The 12,441-nt window shown below is 40.2% G+C and overlaps 1 protein-coding gene across 2 annotated transcripts in view; it reads right to left on the bottom strand.

The window, feature by feature from the left end:
* Positions 1–285: 285 nt before the first annotated feature.
* Positions 286–12,441, bottom strand: part of LOC133577082 (neuronal acetylcholine receptor subunit beta-2-like) — a 70,973-nt gene continuing 58,817 nt past the window's right edge. For both annotated transcript variants that reach the window (XM_072912510.1, XM_072912509.1), the window contains exons 5-6: positions 4,263–5,223; positions 286–990 (exon numbers count right to left, since the gene is read on the bottom strand). In XM_072912510.1, the coding sequence (XP_072768611.1) occupies positions 835–990; positions 4,263–5,223 (1,117 nt within the window). In that variant the 3' untranslated portion in view covers positions 286–834. The remainder of the gene's footprint in view (positions 991–4,262; positions 5,224–12,441) is intronic.

The following is a 12,441-nucleotide window of genomic DNA, read 5'->3' on the forward strand; positions in this document are numbered from 1 at the left end:
TGGTATATGTCAACTTGTCAGTGGTATATGTCAACTTGTCAGTGGTATATCTTGGGTATATGTCAACTTGTCAGTAGTATATGTCAACTTGTCAGTGGTATATCTTGGGTATATGTCAACTTGTCAGTAGTATATGTCAACTTGTCAGTGGTATATGTCAACTTGTCAGTGGTATATTTCAACTTGTCAGTGGTATATTTTGGGTATATTTCAACTTGTCAGTCAGCGAAATGAGAAACAAATTCAACAATTGCTGACATCTGGGAGCAGAAAGTCTTTCCTGAATCAATGAATCCATCAATAAGAGGTTAGTCCTGACCACTAAGTTCACACTTGTAGTTGAGTATTCTGGTCTAGACCAAACATTTAAGAAATGTACTCTTTGGTTGAACTTGGTGTGTCTCACTCAGCGTTCAAGTTGTTGTTTTTTAATCACGGGACCAAAGACCATCAAGTAAGGATCTGATTGGGCAGTGTTTGTGACATATTACTACATTCTTTATATTCTGCTATATTTACTAGCTTAGATTGGACAAAAAGAGTCTAAAACAGAGCTCCAAACACAAGAACTGAGCCCCTCCTACTGATGCCCTGCCAGTAAGAATGATCATTGATGTTATAAGAGCAATGGTAAGATGGCCCCCAGATGTCAGCAATCATGTGGATCAGGCTCACATGATCAATACCTTGATGAATGTCCTGATGAGCGGGGGTAAGCAGGTGGGGGGAGAACAGATGCTGGAGGCAGAGGGTTAAAGTGCATCATCAGAGGTTCATGTGTTGGCTTCTGGGAAGAAGGAAGAAGGATTTGAAGGTAGATTGTGTTTATCAGATTTAGTTCTGGTCTAAGTCTTCAACAACGGGGGTGTTGTAGCTCTGGAACAGAGGCTGCATGAAGAGACCCAGGGTGCCCACCACGCACACACACACAAAGATCCACAGGAAGAGACGGTCGATGACCATCGCCACGTACTTCCAGTCCTCAATGATCTGTGACCAGACAAAACACAACCAAAACAATGTTGTACATTTGTGCAGAACTTACAAATTAATTTCCATATTATGTAAATATATATACAGTATATATATAAATGTTCATTTTAAATATACATACATACATACATACATATAAATATACATAAATATATGTATATACTAGAGATGCGCGGTTTGCGGGCACAACCGCGGAATCCGCGGATTATCCGCGGATCGGGCGGATGAAATAAAAAAAATTAGATTTTATCCGCGGGTCGGGTCGGGCGGTTGAAATAAAAAAAAAAGAGATATTAAATAGATTCAGGCGGGTGGCAGTTAAACCAATTCGGAAATATATATACATAGATCGGTTCGCAGCTGAGTGTGAAGCGACTGGGATGAGAATCAGCACCTCCAAATCCGAGTCCATGGTTCTCGCCCGGAAAAGGGCGGAGTGCCATCTCCGGGTTGGGGAGGAGATCTTGCCCCAAGTGGAGGAGTTCAAGTACCTCGGAGTCTTGTTCACGAGTGAGGGAAGAGTGGATCGTGAGATCGACAGGCGGATCGGTGCGGCGTCTTCAGTAATGCGGACGCTGTATCGATCCGTTGTGGTGAAGAAGGAGCTGAGCCGCAAGGCAAAGCTCTCAATTTACCGGTCGATCTACGTTCCCATCCTCACCTATGGTCATGAGCTTTGGGTTATGACCGAAAGGACAAGATCACGGGTACAAGCGGCCCAAATGAGTTTCCTCCGCCGGGTGGCGGGGCTCTCCCTTAGAGATAGGGTGAGAAGCTCTGTCATCCGGGGGGAGCTCAAAGTAAAGCCGCTGCTCCTCCACATCGAGAGGAGCCAGATGAGGTGGTTCGGGCATCTGGTCAGGATGCCACCCGAGCGCCTCCCTAAGGAGGTGTTTAGGGCATGTCCGACCGGTAGGAGGCCACGAGGAAGACCCAGGACACGTTGGGAAGACTATGTCTCCCGGCTGGCCTGGGAACGCCTCGGGATCCCCCGGGAGGAGCTGGACGAAGTGGCTGGGGAGAGAGAAGTCTGGGCTTCCCTGCTTAGGCTGCTGCCCCCGCAACCCGACCTCGGATAAGCGGAAGAAAATGGATGGGTTAAATGTTGTTACCCACATACGAAAAACGAGCAGGCAAATGCAGCATATGCCACAACAGAAGAAAAAAAAAAGAAGAGATGGACACTTTTACGGAGCGGAGAAGGGACGCCTCGCCGGGGTCCGGGACCGAGGCCCCTTCCCCCGAGAGGGCCCCACCGGGAGCCGTAGCTGAGGCGATCCGCGAGAAGGGCCCGACGCACATCCAGGGTCACCACCGCGCCCACCGCACCGACACCCCGCCTCGTCCGCCTTCGCCGCGGCCGGCGTCACGCGCAGCAGGTAAGCAGCTTACCTGCCCGCCACCCCCGTGGCCGGGGGCTCGTAACAGGGGTCACTCCGCGCGCTCCGCCCGCGCAGCTTACCTGCCCGCCACCCCTGTTGCCGGGGGCGCGTAACAGGGGTCACTCCGCGCGCAGTGCGCTCACGAAAGGGGTGGGGCTCACCCTGGTTGATATAGACAGCAGGACGGTGGCCATGGAAGTCGGAACCCGCTAAGGAGTGTGTAACAACCCACCTGCCGAATCAACTAGCCCTGAAAATGGATGGCGCTGGAGCGTCGGGCCCATACCCGGCCGTCGCCGGCAGCGAGACGCGCTTGGAGGTGCGCTCAGCGCGGCTCCCATATGATTGCGCACTGGTGTGCGTCTGGGCCGTGACAGCGTGGCACGCGAATGTCTGTGCTGCATTGGATCAGTCTCCTTTCTTTAACAGGCAAAAGCTTTATAACCTCACTAATGCCTTGCATCGTCTATATTAGATATATAACAACGGGCGGGTGCGGGCGGATGCGGTTCTGATTAAATGTTAGATCGGGTGGATGGCGGAGGGTTGACGACTTTCTGATGCGGTTGCGGATGAAATAATTGCCTATCCGCGCATCTCTAGTATATACCTATATATACAGTATATATATATATATATATATATATATATACATATATACATACATATACATATACTCTTTTGACACTACTTCCACTCCCGTCCTTGCACGCTACACCGCTACACCAAAGATTACGGGGGAGTAGACGCTGTCAAAGTGGAGGCACGTAAATAAGACCGCCCACAAAAGCGACTGTCAGAAAGCGACTTGAAGATGGTGCGTAAAACATCATCTATGCAACATTTTGAGCAAAGAACCACCATTACTTGTTATGTAGACCACAAGGAAGTCTTTTACATTTAGAAAAAAAATCACAATATGACCTCATTTATAATCCGGTGCGCCTTATGTATGAAAATAGACCCGCTTATCGGCAGGGCGCCTTATAGTCCGGTGCACCCTATGGTCCGGAAAATGAGTTTCAGGCAAGAAGACAAAAGCGGTCTTTGAAACCTACCAAGAAGAAGGCTCGCAAAACTCCACTGTGTAAGGGGGAAAGCCACATGAAGGGTTTTCTGTTTTCTCTCATGTATGGTAATCAACAAAAAGATATTGTTCTAACCCAAGGACTTCAAAGCGGAGAGATAGCAGGATCTGCCCAATTTCCAGACGACCTCTTTTTGAAGTATTTTACGAACTCTTTTTGAACTATTTTATGGACCTCTTTTTGAACTATTTTACGAACTCTTTTTGAACTATTTTATGGACCTCTTTTTGAACTATTTTACGAACTCTTTTTGAATTATTTTATGGACCTCTTTTTGAACTATTTTACGAACTCTTTTTGAACTGACCTTTTCTGTGAAGTGTTTACGACCTTTTCTGTGAACTTTTTGCGACCTTTGTCCTTTGGAAACAGCGGTGGCCATGTGGTCGAGGAGGGTCCAAAGTGAAAGAAGGAGGTGTGCAATCTTTTGGCAGAGCGTGCTGAGATACTGTGCAAGGGTACTTTTTGAACTATTTTATGGAACTCTTCCTGAACTATTTTACGAACTCTTCTTTTGAACTATTCTGTAACCAAAGGCAACGCTGTTTACGACCCACTTCCCTCTGGAAGTGGAAGCGGTGGTCAGGTCGTCGAAGAAAGTCAAATAAAGAAGGAGGAGTGCAATCTTTTGGCAGAGCCTGCTGAGATACTGTCCAAGGGTACAGTGTACAAGGGTACAGTGTACAGGCGACTCTCCTCAATATTGAGTCCAAATTGAATTATGTCTCTGTTTAATTCTTTGCCTCTTGCCTTGTTTAATAGATGTCATCAGTGTTTGAACCTGACAGTATAAACTCACCCCTTCATCGTCATCCTCACTCTTCATCTTGTCCGCAATGTAGCGCACGCCGTCCACCGCGTCCTCCACGTCGATGCCTCTCTTCAGCGTGGCCCTCCTCCTGAGCTCCGCGTTGTCCGCCAAGTCGCCGAAGGTCCAGCCGTAGCGTTTGGCCGACTCCTCGTTGACGTAGAAGGAGGGGGAGGAGATGCCCAACCCTCCGTCTTTCTTCTCCGAGAAGGTCCGCAGCTGGTGTTTTTTGCGGAACCTCTCGCGGGTGTTGGAGCGGCCGGGTCTCCTCATGAAGAGGTAGGTGGGCAGGCGGTACATGAAGACCCGCTTCACCCAAGGCGGCATGGTGTGCGTGCTGGGCGAGCGGTGGTGCACGTTGAGCACGCACACGCTGGTGACGATGGAGAAGGTGACCAGCACCATGCTGAACATCAGGTACTTCCCGATCAGCGGCACCGCCAAGGACGTGGGCGGCACGATCTTGGAGATCAGGAGCAAGAAGACGGTGAGCGCCAGGAGCACGGAGATACACAGGGTCATCTTCTCGCCGCAGTCCGAGGGCAGGTAGAAGACTAGGATGGCCAAGGAGGTGATGAGGATGCAAGGGATGATCAGGTTGATGGTGTAGAAGAGAGGCTTCCTCTTGATGACAAAGTCGTAGGTGATGTCCAGGTAGCGGACGTCGTTGGGGTCTTCGTTCTTGCGCCCCGGCAGCGACACGATGTCCCACTCGCCGCTGGGCTTGAAGTCGTCGCGGCTGGCGAAGTCGCTCAGGAGGATGAGGTCGATCTCAGTGTGGTCGTAGGTCCACGAGCGGAACTTGAGGGTGCAGTTCTGCTGGTCGAAGGGAAAGTCGCGAACCTCGATCTTGCAGGCCGATTTGTAGATGGCCGGAGGGAGCCAGGCCACCTCGCCGTTGTTGGAGACCACGGCGTTGGAGTAGAAGGAGACCTCGTAGGTGCCGTCAGCGCTGAGGGACAGAAGACCACACCGGATCAATGATAACACAACACCACTCCACGTCCATTGCACCGGTCCCCGCCAAGGTTTCTCATTGTCATCCCATTGGGTTGAGTATTTTCTTGCCCTGGTGTGGGATCTGTGGCTTGTGCAGCCCTTTGAGACACTCGTGATTTAGGGCTATAGAAATAAACTTTGATTGATTGACTTCCATACACAGTACAGGCCAAAAGTTTGGACACACTTTCTCATCTTTCAATGTTTATTTTCATGACTATTTACATTGTAGATTGTCACATCAAAACTATGAATGAACACATGTGGAGTTATGTACTTCACACAAAAAAAAGCTGAAATAACTGAAAACATGTTTTATATTCTACTTTCTCTTTGCTGTGATTACTGCTTTTCACACTCTTGAAAATGCATTTTTAGACAATATGATTTGCCTGAGCGGCAGGAAGACCCCGAGAGCAACAAGCGGTAGAAAATGGATTAGAAAGGACAGATTTAACAGAGACACACTGTAGGCTTACACACAAACATGCATCCAAAAAGATTTACGCCACACATACACCCCCCACACCCCCCCCCAACGCCCTCGACGCAAATCCCATAGGGGTGATGAAAGGATAGTCAGCGTCTGAGAGCTGCGGCCAACCATCATGACCCCGCACTCCCTCCCCTCTGTTGCTAGATATCTAATATAGTAATATGTATTTGTGCTTTGCTATGGAGGTTTTTTCCCACTCTAGACTGGACCCCCTTAGGAGCCCAGTCTAGATTGTATTTTTTTACTCACCCTTCCCCAACGTTTTACCTTTTTCCCCATCTTTTACGGGGCGCCTTGTGGCGACCCATCAGCGTTCCTGTTCTGTAACCCTGGACACTGTTTGTTTGTCTCATCTTGAATGGGTTTGTGCTAAAAACAAAGTTTCCTTGTACTTGTGCAATGACAATAAAAACCTATCTATCTATCTATCTTAAAAAACTTGGGACTTTTCGCAGGCTGTAGTTTGGACGCTGGCGGGCCGTAGTTTGGGGACCCTGGATTAATGAATAAGGGTGTTGTTTTTTACCAAATACTGTACGGTGTTTGTAAAACGCAGCTAGCCTAGCTAACGCTAACATCCTACTAAATGCTACGTGTGCAACAGAATAAAACATGCTGTGATTGAAAGTTACCAGTGTGAAAGTGCGGTGAACACACCGACATGCACCAGGTGATGGCGTTAAAAGTCATGTTTAAAGGTCTCACCGTCTCTTCACAACCTGACTTCTTTTTGACTTTGCTTTCACGCCGGAAATGAAAAAAATCACATCAAATCCTTTTTTTTTTTTTTCCTGAAGCGATCATGACCAGGATTGCGGCGGTTAATGATGTCACACGTTTGTTTAACTGCGGTTGCAAGGCGGTTTAGTGCATCACCAGCCATGTAAATAAGCCTCTTATATCAGCAGGACCCACAATGCAATGTGTTTCCACATCACACTCTCAAGCCTTATAAAATGTGTCTTGTATTAATTAATGTTCTAGGTTGTATTGAATGGATTAATTAGACTTACGTGATCTCTTATTGGAGAAATGTGTTGTGTTTTTGTACGATTCTATTTCCAGCTGACGTTTTTGGGAAGGATTACTGACAAAAAGGAGGTTTCTGGAGCTAATCCACATTCCCTTTGTTCAACAATCATTTTGTATGTCAGGCGCGCTTCTATGAGCAAATTGCACAACTGGTGCACAGTGAGAGTTACGGCATCAACCTTAACAAAAAACCAAAACATCGCCATGGCAACAATCACCCTTCCATCTGCCTCAAATCTGCTTAGAATCCAAGCAAATTATTACTATTGAGAAAAAATGACCGACAGGAAGGCGAGAAACACTTTTTATTTCGACAGACTCTCGCGCCGTACCTGCCGTCAAAACTCTAAAGACCGACCGTCTTCACAATAAAAGCCATAATTCATCCTGCCTGTGCTAACAAAATAAGAGTCTCAGAAAGTTAGCAAGCTAAGGAGTTCGCTAACAGCCAAGGACTTCAAGGACCTCAACGCAGATGAGACGACAGCACGCAGACGAAGCAAAAACAAGGAAATCACAAGGCCCCCAGCACATTCCGTCACATATTGTGCGTACTGGACCTGCTTTGCATAATATATGTGACCACTCATTTTAGAGGGACGCGGGAGACTGTGACTAAGTGTGCAGCTCCATGCTTTCTCCTCATTGAGCTAAATTGAACTCTGTCTCTGCATGATTCCTTGCTTCTTGTCTGTTTAATAGATGTCATCAGTGTTTGAACCTGACAGCAATATAGCCAATTAGCTACTTCTCTTTGTTTTTAATGTCTATTTTCTATTTTCTGCTGGATTTACTCTCTATTTTATTGCTGCAGCTGTCACTTATACTGTAATATTGATATGATATGATATAGACATAATATAATATAATATATCAGTATATATAATATACTGTACATATATATGTATTTTTTTTTTTTCATTTTTTTTTTATTGACATCCAGCATCAGACATTCCTATCCATTACATCATATTCACATACATCATATATCTGTTGTCTGCCCTAAATGTCAAAATATTTTTTGTCTATATCCCACCCATACCACCACCCCCCCCCCCAAAAAAGAAAGAAACAGCAAAAAAACAAAGTAATATCTACAAATACATCAATTAAATAAACAAAAAAAAAGAAGAAAAAAAAAGAAAATAAATAATAATACACTAATAATAATAATAATAATCAGAAATAAAATAAAATATAAACAGATACAAATTGGAGAAATTTACTTCATACTGGGAAAACTATGTCACGCCCCATAAGCCTGACTTGAATTTTTCGAATTAGTGATTGTACTGCTTAAAAGAAAAAGGATTACTCCCTATATGTGTATATGTATATATATATATATATATATATATATATACACACATATATATATATATATATATATATATATATATATATATGTATATATATATATATATATATATATATATATATATATATATATATATATATATGTATGTGTGTGTATATATATATATATATATATATAAAAAAAATATATATATATATATATATTTATATATATATATATATATATATATATATATATATATATATATATATATATATATATATATATATATATATATATATATATATATATATATGTGTGTGTGTATCTGTTTATATTTTATTTTATTTCTGATTATTGATATACTTTACATATATTATGTAAATATTACGAATATATATTTTATATTTTATATCGCTATATTTAGTCTATTTATACCTGCATTGTCCTTTCCATCCTTACACTTTCCATCATTGTAACTGAGATACTGTGTGGAATAATTTCCCTTGTGGATCATTAAAGTTTGTCTAAGTCTAAGTCTAAGTCTGTCATGTCTGTGTGATCATGTTTTGTTTTAGTCATATTCGGTTTTGTTTTTGGACTTTTTGTGCACTTTTTGTTTTGTCACCATAGCAACCCATTAGTTTTCACCTGTCACGTCACGCACCTGTTTCACGTTTTGAGTCACGCACCTGTTTTCGTTAATCATGTCGGTAGTATTTAAGTTCATTGTTTTCAGTTCGTCGTTCTGGCGAAATCCCGGATTCATACCCCTGTCACACTTTTACCTCTGCGCACTTCATAGTCCATGCCAAGTAAGTTTTTTTTGTTTATTAATGCCACAGTTAGTGTTTTTGTTTAATTGTTCACAGTTTTTGCCCACGAGCAAGCCTTTTTGTTTCGTTAGTCAAGTTTGTACATCCGCCTTGAGCGCGCTTTTTGTTCCTTTGAGTGTTATAAATAAATATAAATAAATATGTATTTACCTTCACGCCATGACCAGTCCAGCTTTACTTGCATCTCGGGAAAACAAACACACCATAGTCCACGTATTGACAAAGTCTATTATAGTGTATATATGAATGATCCCCTCCACTTGGTCAGTTGAAAAGTAGCTCGCCTGCAGAAAAAGTGTCTTAGGTGTTCTTTTTGACTCGATCTGACCAAAGCTGCAGGTGATGCATTATAGATAAGTGACCCATTAATTATGAAGGAGATCCATCACACGTGCATGGAAGAAAGGGTTGTGGGGGGGTGGGGTAGAAAATATTGCATTCTATGACTGCCAGCCTCCATCATCTGCTATCTTCTGGCCTCTGGAGCCTGAACTTGTGACGGCTGACCTGCAATCTGTCTCCTTTCAAGTAGCGTGGTTACAAGTTGAGTATAAACACTCATGAAACATGCCCACACAAGCAGCCGCCATCTTATATTTACACTTTGTGTTGATGTTAGCACGCAGCTTGTGATGCGGTGGCCCTACAAGCTGAATACACAACCTAAAGCCAGTGAAGTTGTCACGTTGTGTAAATGGTATATACAAATATATTATATATTCAGTTGAATAGACTGCAAAGACAAGATATCTCATGTTCACACTGAGAAATGTTGTTGTTTTTTGCAAATATTAGCTCATTTGGAATTTGATGCCTGCGACGTATTTGAAAAAAGCTGGCACAAGTGGCAAAAAAGACTGAGAAAGTTGAGGAATGCTCGTCAAAGCACTTATTTGGAACATCCCACAGGTGAACGGGCTAATTGGGAACAGGTGGGTGCCATGATTGGGTATAAAAGCAGCTTCCATGAAATGCTCAGTCGTTCACAAACAAGGACGAGGCGAGGGTCACCACTTTGTCAACAAATGCCTGAGCAAATTGTTTAAGAACAACATTTCTCAACAAGGAATTTAGGGATTTCACCATCTACGCTCCGTAATATCATCAAAAGGTTCAGAGAATCTGGAGAAATCACTGCACGTAAGCCATGATATTACACACCTTGGATCCCTCAGGCGGTACTGCATCAAAAAGCGACATCAGTGTGTAAAGGATATCACCACATGGGCTCAGGAACACTTCAGAAAACCAGTGTCAGTAACTACAGTCGGTCGCTACATCTGTAAGTGCAAGTTAAAACTCTACTATGCAAAGCCAAAGCCATTTATCAACAACACCCAGAAACGCCTCGCCTGCTTCGCTGGGCCCGAGCTCATCTAAGATGGACTGATGCAAAGTGGAAAAGTGTTCCGTGGTCTGACGAGTCCACATTTCAGACTTGCCAACCCTCCCGGATTTTCCGGGACACTCCCGAAATTCAGCGCCTCTCCCGAAAACCTCCCGGGAGAAAATTTGTCCCAAAAATTTCCCGAAATTCAGGTGGAACTGGAGGCCACGCCCTCTCCAGCTCCATGCGGACCTGAGTCCGCTTTCCTGCAATATAAACAACGTGCCTGCCCAATCATTATAACTGTAGAATGATGGAGGGCGAGTTCTTGGTTTCTTATGTGGGTTTATTGTTAGGCAGTTTCATTAATGTCCTCCCTGCGTGGCAACAACACACAACAACAGCAGTCACGTTTTCGTCTACCGTAAAGCAGTTCGTCTGCCGTAAACAGCAATGTTGTGACACTCTTAAACAGGACAATACTGCCATCTAATGCATTTGATGAAAGCACTTTTGTGCGTGCCACACAGCAATGCATCACCAGAGAGGGTGTTCAGCATGGTTAGAAAAATAGTGACAGAGAATAGAACAAGGATGGACAATTCAACCCTTAACTCAACAATGAGTAGATGAGTGTTATGTGTGTGTATATGTGTAAATAAATGAACACTGAAATTCAAGTACTTATTTTATTTATATATATATATATATATATATATATATATATATATATATATACATAAATATATATAATAAAAGAAATATATATTTATAGCTAGAATTCACTGAAAGTCAAGTATTTCTTATATATATATATATATATATATATATATATAAGAAATACTTGACTTTCAGTGAATTCTAGCTATAAATATATATTTCTTTTATTATATATATATATATATATATATATATATACATAAATATATATATATTTATGTATATAATAAAATAAATATATATTTCTTTTATTATATATATATATATATATACATAAATATATATAATAAAAGAAATATATATTTATAGCTAGAATTCACTGAAAGTCAAGTATTTCTTATATATATATATATATATATATATATATATATATATATATACATATATATATATATATATATATATATATATGTATATATATATATATATATATATGAAAGTCAAGTATTTCTTGTATATATATATATATATATATATATATATATATATATATATATATATATAAGAAATACTTGACTTTCAGTGAATTTTAGCTATAAATATATATATTTTTTATTTTATATATATATATATATATATATATATATATATATATATATATATATATATATATATATATATATATATATATGTATGTATGTATGTATATATATATATATATATATATATATATGAAAGTCAAGTATTTCTTGTATATATATATATATAGTATTTCTTATATATATATATATATATATATATATATATATATACAAGAAATACTTGACTTTCATATATATATATATACATATATATATATATATATATATATATATATATATGTATATATATATATATATATATATATGAAAGTCAAGTATTTCTTGTATATATATATATATATATATATATATATATATATATATATATATATATATATATATAAGAAATACTTGACTTTCAGTGAATTTTAGCTATAAATATATATATTTTTTATTATATATATATATATATATATATATATATATATATATACAAGAAATACTTGACTTTCATATATATATATATATATATATATATATATATATATATATATATATATATATATATATATATATATATATATATATGTATATATATATATATATGTATATATATATATATATATATATATGAAAGTCAAGTATTTCTTGTATATATATATATATATATATATATATATATATATATATATATATATATATATATATATATATATAAGAAATACTTGACTTTCAGTGAATTTTAGCTATAAATATATATATTTTTTATTATATATATATATATATATATATATATGAAATACTTGACTTGGTGAATTCTAGCTGTAAATATACTCCTCCCCTCTTAACCACGCCCCAACCACGCCCCCCCCCCCCCCAGGTCTCAAGGTTGGCAAGTATGCCACATTTCAAATTGTTTTTGGCAACTGTGGACGGCGTGTC

This window comes from Nerophis lumbriciformis, linkage group LG36 (assembly GCF_033978685.3).
Source record: "Nerophis lumbriciformis linkage group LG36, RoL_Nlum_v2.1, whole genome shotgun sequence".
Taxonomy (NCBI): Eukaryota; Metazoa; Chordata; class Actinopteri; order Syngnathiformes; family Syngnathidae; genus Nerophis; species Nerophis lumbriciformis.